The sequence below is a fragment of the Juglans microcarpa x Juglans regia genome, chromosome 7S (genome assembly GCF_004785595.1).
Source record: "Juglans microcarpa x Juglans regia isolate MS1-56 chromosome 7S, Jm3101_v1.0, whole genome shotgun sequence".
Taxonomy (NCBI): Eukaryota; Viridiplantae; Streptophyta; class Magnoliopsida; order Fagales; family Juglandaceae; genus Juglans; species Juglans microcarpa x Juglans regia.
In genome coordinates, this window is record NC_054607.1 from 4020697 (window position 1) to 4042474 (window position 21778).

At 35.4% G+C, this 21778-nt stretch overlaps 3 protein-coding genes across 6 annotated transcripts; all 3 read right to left on the reverse strand.

Moving 5' to 3' along the window:
- Nucleotides 1-115: 115 nt before the first annotated feature.
- On the reverse strand, nt 116-6161 carry LOC121241033 (probable pectinesterase/pectinesterase inhibitor 47). The gene is made up of 3 exons (XM_041138617.1): nt 5403-6161; nt 1831-2191; nt 116-992 (listed from the first exon to the last, which is right to left on the reverse strand). The coding sequence occupies exons 1-3, from the start codon at nt 6081-6083 to the stop codon at nt 292-294; spliced, it is 1743 nt and encodes a 580-aa protein (XP_040994551.1). The 5' UTR covers nt 6084-6161; the 3' UTR covers nt 116-291.
- Nucleotides 6162-8768: 2607 nt separating this feature from the next.
- On the reverse strand, nt 8769-15332 carry LOC121241577 (type I inositol polyphosphate 5-phosphatase 10-like). 4 transcript variants are annotated; one of them, XM_041139400.1, is made up of 12 exons: nt 15049-15332; nt 14330-14405; nt 13931-14061; nt 13560-13659; nt 13330-13431; nt 12276-12807; nt 11942-12135; nt 11709-11817; nt 10995-11143; nt 10750-10920; nt 9184-9370; nt 8769-9095 (listed from the first exon to the last, which is right to left on the reverse strand). In XM_041139400.1, exons 4-11 carry the CDS (start codon nt 13589-13591, stop codon nt 9229-9231), a joined length of 1431 nt encoding a protein of 476 aa, XP_040995334.1. In that variant the 5' UTR covers nt 13592-13659; nt 13931-14061; nt 14330-14405; nt 15049-15332; the 3' UTR covers nt 8769-9095; nt 9184-9228. The 4 variants fall into 4 exon arrangements, with proteins under 4 accessions (XP_040995334.1, XP_040995333.1, XP_040995335.1 ...); XM_041139399.1 differs by having other exon boundaries at nt 13560-13646; nt 13724-14061; XM_041139401.1 differs by lacking the exon at nt 13931-14061 and having other exon boundaries at nt 13560-13646.
- A 1215-nt stretch (nt 15333-16547) lies between these two features.
- On the reverse strand, nt 16548-20010 carry LOC121240319 (SUN domain-containing protein 1-like). The gene is made up of 2 exons (XM_041137724.1): nt 18726-20010; nt 16548-17121 (listed from the first exon to the last, which is right to left on the reverse strand). The coding sequence occupies exons 1-2, from the start codon at nt 19782-19784 to the stop codon at nt 16822-16824; spliced, it is 1359 nt and encodes a 452-aa protein (XP_040993658.1). The 5' UTR covers nt 19785-20010; the 3' UTR covers nt 16548-16821.
- Nucleotides 20011-21778: the final 1768 nt, after the last annotated feature.

The window sequence follows — 21778 nt, forward strand, 5'->3', positions numbered from 1 at the left end:
TTAATATTTTTTTTTTTTAGATTTAAAAAAATTGAATTATTTATTTTATTTTGTGTGAAAATTTAGAAAAATTGTAAAAATAAGATGAGTTGAGAGAAATGAATAAACGAGCAAATAACAAGAAAATAATGAGATGAAATTTTATAATCATGTCTCGTCGCATCAACCAATGTGATTAAAGATGATAAAATCAATGATTAAGAATAATACTAAAAAAAAAAAAAAACATTACAAAATTACAATACATGAGCTATATATAAATTAATGGAACTAGTTGTATATAGTTTTAATTTAGATATCTAGAAGTCCAGCTGAAAAGGGTATATCAGTATAAGGCAACCAAGTTTCCCCAAGTGTGAAATTATCCACAGTAAAGTTCAAAGCCTGTGAAGCATTCATCAAACTATAACCTGGCCATTGCACTCTCTTAGCTGTATCTGCACCTGGCCCATGATTCTTAAACTCCCCATAATAAAGTGTGTCTGTTCCAATCGTTCCATTCCATTCCAACCATCCAACTTGATGGATCAAACCTCCAATATAGGATTGCATGTACACAGTCCTAGAATACATCTTCCAAGGTCGACCCAGATAAGTTAAGGTACTGGAGTTCAAGTTCATAGCCAAGTCTGGTGCAGCTTCAACTGTGCAGTTGTGGATGGAAATACCAGTGTTCTGGTTTGGGTCTGTCCGGCCTTGGGCTGTGACGGCATTCTTTTGGTTAGCCATAGGCTTTCGAGCATATATATTGCAGCTCTGAAAAACAGCAGCAGCATTCCCAAAAATGAAATCTACAGTCCCATATATGTCACATTCCCTGTAGAATTGTCTGAGAGAGTGAACATAAAGAGTGTCTTGGTAGCCTTCAAAACTACAACGATAGAATGTGGAGAGGTCAGCATTGTTCCTCAGAGCTACTGCTTGATGTTTTTCAGGACCAGCTGTGTTCCTGAACGTAATGTCTACTGCTACAAACCGGTCTCCAGAGACAGCTGCATCAGAATACAAATCCGTTTGAGAGTGATCAGTTGGATATATAACTCTATCTAGCCAGTGTCATGTATTAGATCAGAAAAAATTGGGACAATTCAACATAGTATCCTTATCCAAATGAAGAGAAAAAAAAAATCCTAGTACTGACTGAACATATTTTTTTATGTTACGTGTCCATATATGGCCTAAGGATTCACATCTTAACTAGAAAACCGGCTTGCTAGGTGGAGATGTCCCCAAGCTTATATGCACACATACTATTTGACTCCTAACTAATGTGGGACTATAACATTACCCCACCCTTCAAAACCAACACCCACGTTGGTCGAGTACTATGGGAGGCTTTCACTAGACTGGGGCAACATGGTGTGTCCCACTGGATCCATAGCAGGCCACTCCACAAGCTCAGCCTGTTAGGCGAGGTAGCATGGGAGCCCATAACCGGCTCTGATATCATTTATTTTGTGTTTATATATGGTCTAAGGATTCACATTCTAGAAAATCGATTTGCTAGGTGGAGGTGCCTGAAGCTTATATGCACACATGCCATTTGACTCTAACTAATGTGGGTCCATAATATTTTATGACCACGAATCGGAAAGATTGTACAAACCCAATGTGCATGTTTCTTATTCGATTAAATCAAGATATGTACAATGCACTCATATCACACACAATGAAAGACTTGGATCATAAGCATATCCCCGAGATCCTTATCACTTGAGCCAACTCTTAAGTAGGTTTTTTTGTTAACACATGCAAACAGTAGTAGTAGTACTACTATATATATATATATATAGCGCCTAGCTAGCTGTATATAGCTAGGCTATAACTTACCAAAGGTGGAAGAGTTAAAAGTTGTCCAGCCGTCGATCACACTATGGTTTCCTGTAATGACCGTCCGATTTAGGCCATCTCCAAGCAGCATTATATTCTTCTTATACTTGGGCACCGCAACGTATTCCTGGTAGCATCCTTGTCTAGCGTAGATAACGAAGTATCCATCTTCTGGCATTGTATTATTTGGAGCAGATGCGATGGCCTCCGTGATTGACGTGAAGTTGTCGGTGCCGTCAAGGCCGACAGTCACTGTATCGTTCACAAGTATTCCATTGTCCTCCCTTAATTCATCGAGAATCCGTTCCGTTCTCTTGGGGCAATCTTCCTTCGATTTTTTGCATGAGTTTTTCCGTAGGACCTAAGACAGAAGAAGAATTCCAATATTGTTAAGATATTGCATACTTCATTAGTTAATATATGATATATTGATCCATCTTTCAACTACAATAATATTATGAAAAAAGATATTTATAACCGTGAATTGTATAATTGCTGCGTAATCGTTTTGAAAAAAAGAACATGGAACCCACATAAAAAAATTAATTTTTTAATAGTGAACCTCACTATTTTTCAAAGCGATTACGCGACGTCTATACACTTCACGATTGTATGTAAAATTACTCATTATGATATAACGTAACATTTTAGAAAGACTCAGAAAAATTAAACATGCACGAGACAGGTGAATTACTAATCATGTACACCCTACAATTAAAATAAGTATCCCTACAATTAAAATAAGTATTTATGACAAGAATGACTATCTATAAATAACAAATAACTGATCATAAATAAGAGTATTTCTTTTAGTGTGCGAACAACTATAAACCAAAAGATATATTATAGCCATATGGAGGTACTTGGGCAGGAGATCGATATTATTAATTGGATTCCTCAATTCAAAGAACTAATTTATATATAATGTACTCACTCATTGTAAATCACTACAAGAAAACTATTTATTTGTAGTCAGTTCTATAAAAATGACTATTTCCTGTTAAAATGAATCTGTTTTCATTGTAAATAGTTATTCTAGTCATAAATAATCCGTTACAAATATTCATTTTTCTTGTAATGTTAATAATGCATGTAATTAATTAGAACTAATTATTTGTTAATCAATATATATGAGCACCATATATATATATATATATATATATATATATATGTTATTGAATAGTACTAGTAGATCACAATGAGATCACAAATAATATTTAAAATATACAATAATTCAATTAATATCATGAACAAGTTGGCTATATATATATATATATATATATATATATATATCGACTGGTTCTGAACTTAATTCTGATCGATAGAATGTACGCACACCAAGGCATGGCACGTTATGATCCCTTTGTTTTCCTCTATTCATTGCTTAAAAATATTATATATTCCAAGACAACGTTTAAGCAAATTAAACCCAAATGGTCAAATTCTTCCCATCGACCACCGCCAACCATATCTCATAGCTGGAACGCGCAAATTTATAAAGATTTTGATATAATATGCACACATGATCATATATATATATATATATATATTAATGTGTATGAATTAATTATAAGTCATTGTTTATTTTACTTTTGTTTGAATTTTTTATTTAGAACAGAATACTATATATTGACCTTCATTAGTTTCGAGAAATAAATGAATAAATAAAAAGATAAAGCTTTCATGTTCTATGAAAATGATTAATGACCAGACATGATCATGCATGCATGGTCACTCTCACTCGTGAGCAGATCATGATCGAATTAAATATTTTAGAAATGATGAATTTTGGAATGGATGACTAAGATCATTAATTATATATATTCTCCTTAATTAATGTGTTTGCATTTTCTTTTATATTTGTTCAAAATATAGAAGTGCTACAGAAACTACAAGAGATAGATTAATTAATTTACAAACTTTTATATTTTTATTTGATATATTAAATTTATTTTATAATTTAACGTATTACGTTAAGTTATATCAGTTTAAAAATTTATTTTTATATATTTGATTTATAATTATTAAATATTATCTCTCTTCTTCAAAATCAAATTTATGGAGAGCAGCCCAAATTAGACACGTACGTGTACGTACGTAAGACTAGTAAAAGAAGTAAATTTAAAAGCTAGCTAACTTAAGGTATCATTTAAATTTGAAAATGAGTTGAGATAAATTGAGATGAGTTATGAATAGTAATGAGATATGTTATGAATAGTAATAAAATTTATGAATTAAAATTAATAAATAGTAATGAATAATAATAAAATGAGTTGAAATGAGTTGAGATAGCTTATGAATACAAACCAAGACTTAATGTTGCTGTCATGGTCACGAGCCTACACCACATGATGATCATGATGAGTGGCATCCAATACAAGCAGATCAAAACCCATGTGACATGCATGATCATGAAGTACGCGGTACCAGCAAGTTGTCTAAAAACCGTGAGTACTCTTTTGAAGTACTTTCATATATAACTTAATATATAAAATTATAGATCTCAATCACATGATCATTTGACTTTGCACCCATTATTATTATTTTTAACTCACTTGCTTCTTATATATATTATTAAAATATTCTTAATCATTTTATTCTAATACGTACGTACGTGCTGATCATCAAGATCTATTGGCACATGCATGCCACCAACAAGATATATAACAATTAATTAATTAATTATTAACAATTAAACTTAGAGATCATAGTAAATTAATTAAACCACCTAATAATTAATTATACTAGGTGGGATTAATTAATGTGATTGTAAAATTAAGGAACAGATCACAGCATGGGCAATATAGAACCTAGCTAGGTGTAGGTCTTGTAACATTAAGTCTCAAAACACATCTTACAGCTAGATACCATCCAAGTATTAAAATAAATTACAGGGACCACCATGATCAGCGAGCTCTCAATATCCTATATATACCAGCTTTCTAGAATAGTATTTAACAAATAATATAAACAGAAAACTAGAAATATATAGTACCATAAAAATTAATTAATACTTTAGAAGCAACAATATTAATTATTGTTCTATGCAAAATCTTTTTTCATTTTCATTTTAATCTTAAACTAATTGGAGAATAGAAGTGTTACAATCACAGAGAGATTTCTCAAAAATAATATCATAAATTGATGTAGTTTTATGTGATATATTATCTATATATTTTGTAATAATCTGGCGTAGCACATTAAATTACATTAGTTTTTGAATTTATTTTTAAAATTTTTTTTTGTAGCTAAAGCATATCTAATCGGAGAATAGAAATGAGGTGGAAAATGCCTAGTTCTAAGTATTTTATTATCAAACTGATGTTACACTATATCCATATCACTTGATAACATTTGATGTATAAATTTTTTAAATTTTTTAAAATTAAATTGTCACATAAATACTTTACTAATATCCTGACTATTGAGTTGACCAAGTAATTATATGATCTTTCAAGCTCAAGTAGCTAAGCTGATTATCTGCAAAGTATGACCTCTAGGAAGTTGCTCAAGTTACTGTGCAGGAAAATCAGCCAAACAAAAATAGAACAAGCACTATGCATGATCATTACCTTGATGAGACTTTCGAGTCGTTCTCGGACCGGGTGTCCCTTGGTCGGAAACATTCCACCTTTATACCCCTTTTTCTTCTTGTTTCGTTTAAGATTTCGTTCCAACGCATGCGTCACCAACCCAAGAGACACACTGTACAGCCGAGTGACGTTGTTCAGCGGCTCAGACAACGCGCCCACGATGCTGCTCTTGGAATCCTCGAGCCCGTCGTAACAGGTCTGCTGGTTCGTCACGATCGCGCTCAGCAAAGTCTGCACTCGATCCACGAGCTCGTCGTTCAACGAGTAGGCAGACTTGAGCTTGGCGGCGATGGACTGCAGGTAGTCAACGTTGAGCTGAGAGAGTTGGCGGCAATCGTCGAGCGCCCCGACCTCAGCGCGGCTCATTAACGAGCGCCGCTTGTGCGTGAGGTAGTGGCCGATCCGTATCGACAGCTTTCGTGCTTGCTTCAGGCATTGCTTAACGGAGAACTTGCCGTAGCCGTAGGGGTCGGACGGCGAGGAGCGGATGGCGGAGAGGATTGAGCGGCAGAGTTTTGGGTAGAGAGTAGATTTGCATGCATCAGAACGCGACTGCGATAATGAGGACTGATCAGCCGAGGTATACAGAGCCAAGAAAAGTGAGAGAAAGGCACAGGAGAGAATGAAGGAAAAGACTGGCCTTCGCATTGTGATTGCCATGCACAATATCTACAGAGCAACTGCTACTTGTGGAAAAGAAAGGAGGAGGAGAGACAGAGAGAGTTGATCACTTTGCATGCAGGGCAATGGGTTCCGAATCTATGACGCATATAAATACACATATATGTATGTATGTATGCATGCATGCATGTACGTATGTATGTATGTGTGCATGGATGTATATATAAGAAGTGAAGCATGTATAAATGTGCGTGAAAGTAATAATGGCGTTGGGTTTTGTGTGTCGGTTTGGACCAATAATGCATACAGTTGTGGGAGGAACTTGCAAGGAAAGACATGACCGGAAGATGCGGACGTTTAACGTAGAATGTAGTCGTTTCCGCTGTCTGTTACAAAGTAGAAACCAACGAGTACCTTCACCTCTTTTGTTCCTTTTTTTTTTTTTTTTTTTTAGTTCCTTTCATTCTTTCTTTCCGTTTGTTGTAGAAAAAAATTCAACATGAAGAGATTTTGTAGAAGTAAATATATAAATTAGAGTCGTTTGATATAATATATCAGATTTAATTTATAATAAAAATAGTTTTATATAAATCAAACGTACAATATTAAGTTATATCAATTTGTGAGTTTACTTTTATGAAATTTCTTTATGTTTCAGTGCTTCTAAAAGCTAGAAAGGGTTAGAAAAGTTTGCATCCATGGATGTATTAAGTGTTGAGAAATGACATTTATAGTTATTACTCTCTTTTAAAAAGAGTATACAAAACTTGCACGTATACTAAAAACTATATCTAGTATTATTTATGCGGATATTTTGGAGATGCTTCGAAGGATTCTTAAATTGGAGCCCTCGACTAAAGAATGTAGTCAACTCCAAGTTGGCATGACAAGTACTTAGTACTCTTCGTAATTTGGATTGCTTCCACATTGCTTTGGTTTTGCTTAGGAGGGTTTGTTGTAATTGTGGCATGCATATTTTATTCTCTCTCGATGAATTGGTCCTTGGACACGCTCAAGTACGGTTGTGTCAAAGCCTTGCTTCTCGATCGCCAAATTCATTCTTAACTTGTTAAAAAAAATTTCACGTCTAAGATTTGGAAAATCATTGGGGTTCTCAAATATTCACTAGATTTGTCGCTGTTAAAAATATAAATAATTAAATCTACTACTTCTTATTAACTTAAACTTTTCAGACACGTGATAATTTTATGACTCCTATACGTGAACTTCAAAATAGGGTATGCGAGTCCAGTGCAAAAAAGATATAGTTATGTACGTACACGTGACATTATAAGGTGGGGATGAAAGATCAATGGCTTCTTTTGCACCTTTGCATTATGTATATATAATAGGATCCTTGATATCTTAAAAACCATATTAAATTGTCAATCCTTGTTCCTTCCTTGTGAATCAGATGACTAGGTCTGCCTCCTTCACCTCAAACTTCGGAAAATTGACATGACCCTATTGTGGCCCTGTGGGTCGTTAATTCGATGTTGACAAAGGAGAATGTTTGACACAATAAAAAAAACTCTACATTGGCATGGTAAAGCTAGTTTCGACTATCACCATCCCCAAGCTTGCATTGGCATCAAAGCATTCTCGACCCCTGCTTTGCCATTCCTCTACATCTCAGCCCATCAATCAACACGTGCAAGGCAGTGAGAAAAAGTGTAGGAGGGGCAATCAAAGCTAGCCTCCTTATATGACCATAGTAGCACCTTACCCGCCAAAAACTAGATAGGAGATACCTATGCAGCGGGAAGTCTCGGACGCTTCCTCGAGTCAGGTTTGAGTCATTCCTAAACCTCAGCCCCATTAGAAAATTCAATAAATGCTTAGGTGGCTAATGGTAATAGTCTGAGATGAATTCGAATAAGGTTTAAGACATAGCCTAAACTCCAACCCGACTAAGACTTAGGGCTAGCTAGTTTGGGTAGTTGAGTATTTTGAGAAGGAAAATACCCTAGCCATAAAGGGATTACACAAAAACAATCCTACAAACTAATGCGGTTTGATGTGATTGGTCAGATTATATAGTTATTTTTATTGTAAAGTAGATATAACGGATCAGATGAAGCCACGTCAGTTTGTAGGGTTGTTTTTGTGTAATTCCTTTGTAGATGTAGAAATACTCTTTTGAAAATACTTCACTACTATTCATTATTTTATTATTACTTTTCAATATTATTCATTATTATTTGATATTCTATCATTACTTTTTCATTACTTTATTTTACTACTATTTACAGAATATCTGAGATCACCTCACTACCAAAACGCAACCTTAGTCCATGCCAAACCAAGTAGAAGTTACTGTTGAGCCAGCAGCCTTAGTGAAAAAGTTTCAACAGTGCTTATCTTGAATTAGTTCTTTCAGCTGGTGAGAACCAAATAGAATGAATCATCATCTTTAGCTACGAATTTCTCCCCCTATTGACTTTTACATTAGTACTGTGGGCTTTGTACTTTCTTCTGGAAGCGAAATTAGTAAAAGAAATGCTACTGGAATGTTTCAAAATCCTCCATGGATTGAAACTTCTAGTATTTCTCTTCACGAGATATATATAGATGATTGACTATTCCTTTACAATAGGTATGATTGAGATCATGGCTTCTGGCTAATGGAACTCACTGATCTCCTGCAAACGAGATCCGTTGCCAAGATATATATATATATATATATATATATATATACGTATACATATACTTCTAGTATGAATCCTGAGGCCGTAAAGAGAATTGATAAAATTCAAAACCTCTGGCTTTTGTAAAGTGAGCTATTTAAATCCATCCAAAACTAAGAATACAAGATATCATTCAAAAACTTTTCGAGTACAATAAGCTAGCGTACCTAAATGCAGTGCTTCTGTGAAAAAACTGTATCGTCAAAGCATCAATAGCTGTTAGATTTTGAAGACTATGCCATTTTGCATTATTCTTCTAACTCTCAGAAAAATCAAGTGCATCTTGCAGCCTGATATATAAGCCTTGAAGGTTCAAGAGACTGCAAATCTTCAGCCGGTTATCCGAGGCTTTGACCTGGGCCACCTAGCATAGAAACATGACTTGATGTAAAATCTTCAGATATATTGGAATCCGGCCATGAGTATATATTAGTGAAGGTAGGTGAGATTACTTGTTCTGAGTGGGATTAGGACCACTGCGAGGTATTCTTCGAAGACTAGCAACCGTTGGCCGGGTTGTACCCCGGGTTTTCCTGTCCGTGTGGGAATGTACAAGATCTTGAGAGGGTGAAGGCAATGTTGAAGATAAGGAAGATGGATGAATCCTCGCTTGGGCAATTGAAACTATCAATGTCATAACTGCAATCAATGATATGAAGCAGGATGTCATAGTTTTGTAGATTCAGAGGCTATCTTCTTGCCAATGCTTGTGCTAATGAAAGAGTTATGGCAACTTATAATAGCAAATGAAAAGTGAGTTCTTGTTTGTCTGTGTGAGAAAGATAGAAAGAAATTGAGAGGAAGAGAGCTCCCCAAGATCTTTTTTTCTTAATAGTAACTTGCATTCAAAACTGAGATTAGTTGCAGGTGTGTCATGTGATGGATCTTTATTTCAGCTCCAAATTCCCAGAGATTGGGTTACATTTATTTTTCTTATTAAGAGCAAGCATGTGATGATGCACGTGATTTAGGTACAAAAGGTTGGTTGGCCAGCCACTTTGGATTCTACCTGAAAACTAATTTACAAACTTTAAAATGGAAATACCAAGATATGGTTAGTGACACAGCCACAGGTACAGCTAAATACTTGACAGAGAACACAAAAAGAAATAATAATCTGAACAGTGCAACCTGCAGATAACACAGAAGTTAGTCATACTTGATCCATTCAATTCAGTATTAAAAACTCTCTGTCATACTTGTCATTCAAATTGGTTATTATTCTGACAAAAAATAATTGTACTATTTAGATGAGAAATAATATTTGCAATCATGGAATATGCAAGCACTGCGCACTCCTTTAAAAAAAGTGAGTAAAGATGGGACCCACATGAAAAAATTAATTTTTTAAAAATTATTTCACTTTTTTTTTCTAAAAGAGTGCGATACTTGTACAATCTATGACTGTATCTAACATTACTCTTCTAGAATACAATCGCCTCGCCAATCATTCCCCCTTAAGGTTCAGAATACAGAGTTACTGATACACAGGTACATTAACCAGATGCAATCTTGAGTGCTGGGAACATTATACTGTACGACATCTCCCAAGAAACAAGTTTCTCATTGAAGAGCTATTTACACTTGTGCTGTTGCTAAGTTCTCTGTATCAGTTTCCCAACTTACAATGATTCCGCGCAAACTCCATTTTTTTTTTTTTTATCCCAAATTGAACAAAACTGGAATATTCTTCAATCTTGTGATTACTGTGTTAAAGTACATCAGTTCCTGAGGATGTAAGAAACATCCAAGCAATATTCTCAACAACAAAGATGGAAAATTTACTAACCATACTTTATAATTCTGATCTCCAATGGGCTTTATGACAAACAAACAATGCATATAGCCCATAAAAGAGACCAACATTTTTTCTTTACCTATAGGGCCTCCAGGCTTTTTCTCTGTATTGTGGTACCTAATCTTTTAAGGTCATAACTTGAAACTAAAATCCTAATAATTTGTTCGTGAACTCACACCTTGTTCAACGAACATATTTACTAGTTGGAGGTAAAAGTTCTTGAATCCCAACTTTCATTTGAGACCCTGCTGATCCCTTCTTTAATCCACCTGATACAACAACATCCACCAAAAATGTTGCACAAACAGGCCGGTGATCAGAAAACCTGGACTCTCTACGTATGTAAGAAAGTTGCCGTATCCCAGTTCCATGCCACAGTATTCTGTCACACCTGCAATTCCAAACTGCTCAGATTTTTGCACATGATGCTTAATTATATCCCATAAACATGTTATCTTTACATACCAAGCAGGAGTTCTCCTCTTCTTTTCTGAATTTTTTGTCTCTCCAGCATAGGTGTCTGAGTTGTAGGAGTACTTGTATGTGGGTGCAAAGTAGATCTTACCCTCTTTCCATCCCTTGAATACTCGCCCTGCTTCTCTTTCAATTCTCAGCTATAAAAGTATATAAACCTAAGTGATGGGTACACCCCATAAAGCAACAAATAAAGCATGCAGCAACAGAGACAATCAAAAGTTCAGGGCAATTATTTTCAAATCAAGTACTGGAAAAGTTTCAGGGTGTTTGAGCCAAAAACAAACCAATCAGTTCTTTGTAATTTTTTTTTTTATCAAAAGTAAAATGGAAGATCATTTTGATTTGCATAGCATTAAGGTCATGTCATTGTTGTTCTGTAAAATGATCCTCTCCAATATTCCAACAAATGACATGTTTATTTGAGTGCTGTAATGATACATAAGAAGGCACAAATCCATGTTTGATCAAGCAAAAAGGGATATTATCAGAAAGTGATGAAATTCAGTTCGATTGATGAAATGCTTGATTGCCGCCATACTCTACAATAGCTCTTTTCAAGGGAATGGAGTATAGGCAAATAGTAATATGAACTACAAGGGGCTTTTCAATTTCTATGAAATGCACTGAAAGAAAATTTGGCTTTCCATACGTTTTCAGAAATTCCAACTGAATTCTTGTTGTATTCATGGTGAAGTCAAGTACCTGATCTTTGTTAAGAAGTGCATCCCAGGCATTCTCCTCCAGGAGCTTTCTTGTGTCAGAGTAGCTCAATGCTATTCGGTAATTCAAGTCCCCTAACCAAATGACCCGACTGAAGCAGATTTCCAAGTGGTAAATAAAACAATGGGTAAGGAACCAAAATTAGTAATGGACTACAATAGGTGCACTTCTAAAGACACTTGAAACTTTCAATCAATAATTTCATAGATGCTCACTCATGTTCAACGATTTTATCTGGCACCCTACTGTGAGCCGATTTGCAAATCTTTGGAAACTGAGTATTTTTCAGTATCTCAATGACATCCATATTTCTTCTAAGCTCATCCCCCTCCTTCTCTCCAGATGCCAAGTGACAGCAAACAAGGCAAAAGCTTGTCTGATGGAATAGCATACTGAGAGAAATACACCCCTGCCATCATAGAATCAACAGTAAGATGACATATATAGTATGGTAAAATAAGCATGTGACATTCTCAAATATATCTCAAGACACGATTTTGTCTATGCATCTATAAAAATCATATCTACGACAATAAGTATTCACAAAACCTTGTTTCCCAGGCCCATAATTCCACGACAAAAGTAGGAGATCCTCAAGTGGCCTATATGCTGAACAAGCTCCTTCCTCACCCAAACAGTCAGAAAAATTCCCACCATTTGCTTACTGGCTATTAGACTGTAGTTCTTGTGGTTGGTACTCGAGGGAATGGAGAATTTCGCAATGTCAATTCCATTAGGTACATCATAATCCTCTTCTAAGGAAATGTCATCTTTGCTTATATGTGATTGTTGGTAACGGAAACAGAAATCCTTACGCTGCTTCCTTTCTACATCAGGTGTACAGTTGCAAGTCTTCAGCCTCCTCCTGCTCTCCGTCCTAAAAGTCTTGCTAAGCTTTTTAAGGGAATATTTTGAGAAGAACAAGGAACCACCAGGGGAGGCCACGGGATTTAATGGTCTCAATGCCACCTCATATGATTTGTTTAGTGACTGATTGATCAAAGCTAACCATTTTGCTGCAGGCTCATTATCTTCTACGACTAGGACATTCCCAGCATTTAAAGGGACAATTTCCTGAAAACTGATGATTTGAAGAACAATCATATAGCATGGCAGAACCACCATATAACATGACAGAATTTCTTCATTGAATTATAATAGATATAAAAGTCTCCAGCATATCACCGCATAGTACATGATTTCTAATAACTACCAAGGAACGCTGCAAAGGTGGAACTAAAACTTCAGAATTCTTCTTCTTCTTCATTATGTTGGTCACACCAAAATGAGTGCATACAACCATATTGAGCATTGGCAACAATATTACAGCAAACTTGTTTCAAAATCGCCAAGTAAGACATATCAAAGGATTCTACTTATGAAAGGGATTCAGATTTCTTCCCTTCTGTTGGGGGGGGGGGGGGGGGGGGGGGGGGGGAGCAGTATTCTGATGGGTTTTGTTTTTAGTTAAAAAAATCATATTTCAAATAAAAACATCTCAATATATTAATGCAATAATTTGGTCGAAAACAAAAAACAATTAAAGAGGGAAGAGAAAGAGATTTGGGGAGTGGGGGGAGGACGAGGGAAAAGGAGAACATACCCCAAGATATATATATCTGATTGATCTGCATGAAGAATATCGTTCAGGTTAAGTCCACTGTGGGGAGATTTCCCACCTACATTCCATGTTGCTACAAAGACTCTAATCACACAATGAAAATTGAATGTAAGCATTAAAATAACATAAATTAGAACATATGCATCTGAATAGAAATCCAAAAAATAGGAAGAAAGAAACTAAAAAGGGGGAAAACATCATCTTTTCAAGACCTAAATGTCTGAACATCTTGACCAAGAGGCATTGGATGTCCTATGCTTGTGAAAATAGACTCTTAAGTCTCAGATTAGACCGTGCTTCTGCAAGTAGAAACTATAGAAGAAGATTAAATGACAAAAAAAGATAATTAAAATTAATAGTAGATACGATAATTTAGGCAATTTGAGCCAGAGAAAAACTCTGTAAGTCTGACTGTGTAGCTGGGAAATCTATGCTATTCTCAAACTCCACTTTATTGACTGACAACAGAGATTATATACGGAGCAACTTGTATCAAAAAACAATTATTAACTGAGAGAAAGTAGAGAGAAAGATAAGATGTGCCAGTCTAGCTTCCTTTCTTACACTAGCTTAAGGTTCCAACATGAATATATTCTCCATTTCAGAGCAAATTAGCATGTGCTCTCCTGTTTCTGCCATTATGGTTCCCTTATCATTTAAGCTGCTTCAGTTTCCATTACCTTCCATATTCTCGACCGGTTTTCCAAAAATAAACTACCAAAACAAAGAAATAGAATAGACAAACATCCCAATAAAAGAATGCTCCACTCAGAGGGAAAAGAATACGTTCACTTTATAGATAAAGCAACAGGAATATTATGCGTATAACAAAAGAAAAACAATGTCTATGTGAGGATCCTTTCTAACAAAGAGATACTTTTCACATTTACGAAGAGACATGGAAAAAAATGTTTTCTTCCCTTTATTTTCTTAAACAGATATAATGATGCATCTCACTCTGTTCAAGAGGGATGGCACTCACCAGGGAAATCGAACGTGCCTTTATTCATTTCTTGTTCACTTCTCTCCCTTTTGGCAAAATCATCCCGAATGAAAGACTGGAATCACAGGTGTCAGGGTCAACAATGGGTGAGAATATTGCATTTTGAGTAACAAGATATGAGAGATACATGTACGAAATATTTTCCTCTCTTGTCATTAGAATCATTTCTGAAATCGGATCAATCTGGCAGACTCCAAATCATAATCCTTCACGGATAAAGCCAAAGGTATACAGCAAAACCATGCAATTTTTCAGACTTACAACATTAGAAAATACAATAAATAAATCTATGATAATTTATTGAAAAATAAATTTGACTAAGCATCAGAGACAAACCATCCCCACCTACTCCTGAAAAAGAATGTCAATTTCATATTCAAAGACAAAAGTTGAAACAGGCAGTGAATTAAGAGGAAATTAACAGGAAAGAATGGACATTATGAAGCCAAGAAACCTATGTGCTGAAAACTACAAGAAGATTCAAAGAACGACACATGGACCTACAAAAACAATCAGAAATTTCCAGAAAATTAGTTTGCAAATTCTCGTTATTGCACTCATGAATAGGAGAGCAAGGTTGGCCAGCAGGCCATACAGAATTTCAAGAATAAAAGAAGAGGGTGGCAACCCTCGAAAGAAGTTGACTGCCTAGATGGGTTTTCCCAAAAAAGTCAACTGCCAAGGGAAGCAATTCGTACCTTATGATATTGCAGACTGTAATGTGCTAGTTTCCTGGAAGTATACATTGAAAGTTTCAGTTGGAAGTAGACAAGAAAAGAGAAAAGAAGCTGAATCTTCGATGATCTAGAACTGAAAGTCTGTCTGATAGTGACAACGAACCGAACGGATGAAAGTTTCCAAAACGAGGCTGTAAAGTGTAAACTATTTACGTGCAAAGAGAGGAAAAGAGAATTAAGGAACAGTTAAGAGTGGGGATAGAATCATAGAACATGTCCCTTGAAAGTCCCAACTCTTTTAAGGAAACGTTTTGATTGGTCATTATGTACTTTGTTTTCTTATCCTCATAAAAAGTCAGAACAGGAAATAATGCTGAAGCATCGCCCCTCTTATTTTGTGGCATCAACGTCACCCATGAATTTAAATTGCATCTACATCATTGTATATTGAAAAATTTAAGTTAAAAGAAAAAACATGGGCGGCTGCCCACCCCTTAGGGATCCACCCTGATGTGGGGTGGTTTGTGGCCACCCCGAACCACCTTTATGGGCGGTCGAAAGGCCGAACCATCCCTTGGAGTGGGCAGATCTACAGTAGATCTTTGGCTGCGCAGGACTGGGGTGGACTTTTGGATGCTTGGGATTAGGGTGGTCGGATCCACCTCAGAATTCATGGATTATTAAAGAGGAAATTTCATTGCTCAATAAAAGAACAAATAGTGCTTAAATCTAGATATTGAATTGTTTCATATTTCTTGTTCCGATCTTTTGTTCGACTTTTGAAATTCTTGCTAATATTCCGTTCAAAGAGAAAGAAAGAAGAAGAATAAAAGGAAACAAAGAAGCATCTGCAATAAAGAACATTATCTTTGCCTTTATCTCCATCCCATTAGTTAAAGCCATTTGTTTTTTAAGTGGCAAAACTTCGATTCGATATACATTTAGAAAATGACCACTTGACCTATCAGAGGCCAGTAAGATATTTGCTTTTGTATATTTCTAAGTTTTCAAATCATAAGATAGTCTAGTCAACTGGCACGACACTAAACTTCTCATCTCATCTCATCTAATTATTACAACGTTTTTAAATTTTTACACAAAATAAAATAAACAATTCAACTTTTTCAAATTTCAAGATAAAAATAACATTAAAAAAATATTTTTTAACAATATTTTATTTAACTTTTAACTTTTATCTCATCTCATCTCATCAGCAAAAACAAACGAGGCCTTAAATGATGTAAAAATTGTAGAAATAATCTTAATTGTCTATTTTTCTCCTACATTTCAAGTCCTAAAATCGTTATCCTAATCCGAACCAGATCCTTTCCTTGGGAAAGCTAAAAGGTTTGGATCCACAAGCAACTCAAGATACAGATGCAGCATCTGATTGTTAATGGTTAGGCCACTCATCATGCATGGCTTGCCTTCTTTTGGTTCAAGGTCTACCTCTACATTTTTCTACAACCAAAGTAAATATCAGCTGTCAAATTGAAATGAATTTCGATTCACAGCACTAATTTAAACTCAATTTAAGCTCCTTCATAAGGATTCACCAATCATACAATAAGATACACATCTACTTGATGAACACTAGGATGAGGAAATAGTGAACTCTAAACACAGATAATTAAGGTCCATATCTACCTTTTTTTTTTCACTAAGCAGAAATTTATATCTAGCAACTAGAAAGTTAGAAGTTTCAACACTAAATCTAAGTAAAGAATATGGGAAGTAGAAACAACAATTACAAAAAGAGCCACATGGATGCTGAAATCTGTAGCTGCATCAAGACTACATTGCCTTCGTAGAAAGAGAGTCGGGCTCCCGACCATGCACTCGGAAGCGGTAAATGCAAGTATGGGAAGGGCTTCCATGGTTGGATGTGAAGTCCAGCCTGACTGTGTCGACAATGCCAGAGCTTTCTGAGTTCAACACATTGAAGGTTTGAGCATTGCTCTTCTCAAGGTCATAAGTAAACTCTGCTAAAAGAAACATCTTCTCAGTATCAACCGACTCAACTGGGTTCTGCCCTTGCAGCCATCCAGAGACCCTGCAGTCCTTGGGAGCACTGAATCTGTCATATGCAACACTCTGTTCGGAGAGAAAATTCAAGTAAATCAATTTATTAGCACAAGCAGAAACAGGTCAAGATAGAGTGAACAGAAATAACTACAGATGGTACTGCAATTTATTGACAAGTCAATGAGGATGCAGATGAGTTGCAGAGAGAAAAGACAGGCAACTTCACAAGGATGTCTATACATATGAAGAGTTTTTGGTGCCACAACTGCATGAAACATGTGCTTCTCATATGCTCAATGGACACTTGTCAAATTTATGAACGGTTCCTCCAAACTGAGTTGGAGGAAAACTTTGTCCTTGAAAACAAATAAAGCGGAGCCTTAAGACTCAAAGTGCAAGAACCTCAGAAAATATAGCTTTTAACATTCCACTGGCTTTGCCCTCCTCCTCAACTAAAATCAAACAAAACCACACAAACTCATGATAAAAAAAAAAAAAAAAAAAAAAAAAAAAAGGTTCTTTACACATTAAAATATTACCACTCCCGTGCAATCTGCTATCCTCTCCAGTTCATCAAGAACTCTCACCCTTCTATACATAACTCAACCAACACAACCCCTTAAATATGAAGCAGAAGCACCATAGATCTCTTGCTACTTCACAATGAAAAAGATGATAATCGATGGCCCCATTCTTCTTACACATACAGCACCAATTCACTGCTCCACTTTCACAGATTGTGCTTTCTTCAACTTGCTTGGCCTTCCTTGTCTTAAATTAAACAGAACCACACAAACTAATGACAAAAAAACTCCTTTCACATGAATCATTCTTAACCCTCACAACTCTGGCACAAGAACTTTACCACATGCGAATAAACCACAGAAATTCAGGAAATAAAAAGTTCACAAGTAGATACATAGCTGGATTTCAAAAAATAATAATAATAAGTGCAGCATCTCAACCTAACCAGGAGACCTATACAATATAACCATTATTACATCATGTAAGTTTAAGTACCATATTAATCCAGAATCCAACAGGCATTGTATTTGCCTCAACAAAATTATTAAAACTACAAGAAAACAGTGAAGATTGTATGAACAAAACTGGGAAGACTACAATAAAGTTAAAAGATCGGCCACTCTTCAAGAACTAATATAACATCCCACCCTCATATATAAAGTACATTTTAAGGGCAACACACACATACATGTCGTTACCTCACCTTCCACTACATTCTTGCAAGATGAAAAGGTGCCATTAGAGCTAGAGCTCATTGGCATCTTCCCATACTTAAATTAACCTTCCTTGCATTTATAACACTACAAAATCTAGAATTTCACTTCTCCAAAAAATAAATGTAGAATTTCATTTCGTCTAAAAGTCAAAATACTTCAGTTCAAACTTCCGAGTAGGTGTTTCTACTCTCACAAGTTGTGTATTTAAAAAGTTGTCACAAGTTCCCAAAATTACCATTAGTTGTTTTTCACCAACCCGTTTCCAAGTAAAAGATTAAATACAGCGCCCAATAAATGAAGGAGATATTCTTCCCAAGCCAATTTCACGTTCAAAAAAGTCCAGGTTTTATAGTGTGAAACCTCGAATTGAACCCCTCTCAGATATTCAAACGATCCAACAGCATAAAATCTATATTGAATAAGCAATATCACCTTAGCAACATGCTCCAAAGTAACAGCCTCAGGGACAATAGCCGTGCGCAGCCTAATCTGTACAAACCCACTGCCCGAGCTCAACGCAAAACACTGGCCGGGCTCGCCCAAACTGGGTCTCAACATCTTATCAGCATGAACCGCATTTCTGCCCCCCAACGAGAACCAGTTACTCGTCTTTCCCACCGAATACGCCGCCGAGTGCTTCACAACCATCGCCCCGGCACTTGCCAGGGCGTAATCTACACGGCCGAGTCCATCTGCCGCGTGCTTCTCTATCTCCCTCTCAATCATCTCCCTCGCGTACGCTCTAATCTCGTCCAAATTCCCACGTCCATCTCCACGTTCTTTCCTCCTAGAATTTTTCAAATCCTCATATATCCTATCAAATTCCTCCGATAACCATTCTACTTCTTTCAATTCGCCTAAGGACCTCTCCAATCCCTCGCTCTTGGTTTCCAATCTCTTCAACTCGCTCTTGGTTTCCCTCCTCAACCCTCCGATTTCGTTCTCAATCTTGCGGTCCACGACCTCAACTTGTACCTGGATCATCTTGGCGGTGGTCTTCATGAAGGCCTCCACTTCCTCAATCCGTCCCTCGAGTTCGGAAAATCCCGTCTCTGTCCCGGCGACGGAATCCCTGGGTTTTTCAGCGAGTCTACGAATCACTTGAACCAAGCCGGCGAGAACAACAAGTAGGATGAAATTCTTGGCGAAGACTCTGAAAACAGTCACCCAGCGATGTTGCTCCGGCCTGTGAGGGAGCACCTTGCGAGCGTGGCGAAGCGGTGCGCTGTTGTTGTCATTTCCCAGGGATGTTTTCACCTGCAGCTCCAAGTCCCTTGACGGTCTCTCCCCGCGACTTGAGTGGTGGCTCAGGTCCTTTCCATTTCCAGCGGCCAAGTCGTCGCCTCCGGCGGCACCCTTGGGACTCGGTTGGGGCGCGGCCGCATCGTTGACGGCGAGCAACTCGATTCTGGTAGTCTTCTTCTCAGTGGCAACCACGGGTCGGCGCCGAGCAGTCGGTTTCGCCATGATGGATACGGTGGAGGTCGACATTCGGTTGTCAAAACTACGGAAATCTCAAAATCCTATTACTCAGATGAAAGAGGGAAAAAGATGTCAAATCTTTGGTTATATATATAACCGGCGCGACCTTTGGAGCGCTTCAGCTATTTGAAATCTGAAAACGTAGCCACCGTGCGTAGGTGAGGTGCGGTGCGGTGCGGTGCGGCGAGTGGGGAACCAGACCGGACGTCGCAACCGTTCGGATTTTAGTAATCCAGGTGTAGGATTACGAAAATGTCGCCCAATGTTTTTTTAAAAACGTGAGATTTATTATTTACAAATTAATTTATTTTTTAAATAATTACATAATATTTATATATTTTATGATTTTAAATATTATTTTTTTTTAATAAATTTATTGACTGATAAAAGGATCAATATCTTTACGTGAAAAAATAAATATAGATAACAGTCATTATTAAGAATAACTATTTTGCATACATAATATGGTATTATATAGACTATATATCTTTTAAGTTTAAAAAATAAAAATAGAGAACTAAAAATAACTATATTGTGAATATAAAATATATACTGTTATAATAACTTTTAGCATTATTCAAAATTATAAAAATTAAATAAAATAAAATGAGATGTTTTATATAACTAAATGAGGCGTGATGCTTTTACCCAGTCTCATCTTCTTTTTGCCCCTATCAAAGTTATCACTAAAGTAAATTTTATTTTTATATTTTCTTTCAAATATTTTTTAAGTATCTTTAATTATTAAGAAAAAAATATATAACTTTTCTAATATTTATTTTCTTAATCATTAAAATATAAAAATAAAAATAAAATAAAATACATGGGCCTAAGTATATTTTCCGTCATCTAAAATATGGTCGTACAAAATCCAATAATGTTGTATACATCACATCGTTAAAAAATGATTTTTTTTATAATTTTGCTATACATAAATGGGTATATTAACACATTATGTATAGTATAATCCATTATAATTATAAAAAAAAAAACTAAAACACAAATTATTTTTTTGTATAATTAATGTGAAAAACTTTGAGATAAGCAATCTGCTGGTTTTATAAAAAATATTTAAATATATTTTTTATGTAAATTTTAGATTTATTTATTTTTAATGGAGTGTACTCCATACTCTTACAAATCATATTTTTAAAAAAAATATAATTTTTCTTAGGAAACGTTTGGATGATAAACTCATCTCAACTTATCATTACAATTTTTTCAAATTTCAACATAAAATATAAAAAATAATTCAACTTTTTCAAATATCAAAATAATAATAATATTAAAAAATAATATTTTATCATCTTAACTCATGTCAGTTCAACATTCAAATACAACCTTAATGATTGGACTATAAGTATTCATGAATGATATTTTTTTATGAAAATTAATGCTAAATATAATACTAAGGTGCATAAGCCCATTCTTTTTTTTTTAAAAAATAGATTTATTATTAAAAAATATTTCTTTTTAGTGAATCTCAATTTTATCTATTTTTTTAAAAACTAATTGTATGTTTGGATGTTGAATGGAGCTTCAACTTAGTTCATTTTAGTCCTAATTTTGACTGTTTTGGATATGTTTTGTCTTTGCATTTAAACTCTTTTATCATATATGTTTAGATGCTAAACTCAGCTTCAACTTAGTTGTGTTTAGCATTCAAACGGGCCCTAAATGTACTAAACTTATACTATAACTAATAAAACGGGGATGGACATAAGTTGCTGCTTAACTCCTAAGTGTAACAAACGAACAACTTATTCGTTAGATTTAGGTTGTGTTTGATTATTGGAGTGAGTTCAATTTATTCTAAATTAATTATTGATTAGACTCGTATTTTTTTAATTTTTTATAAAAAAAATTAAATTCATCTCAACTTATTTTATATATTAAAACACATATTTCATTGTATTTACATTCAAATACATCATAATGAGATCTATCAAATATTACTATTTATAGATCAATCCAAATTATTTGAAATAATCAATTCAACATCC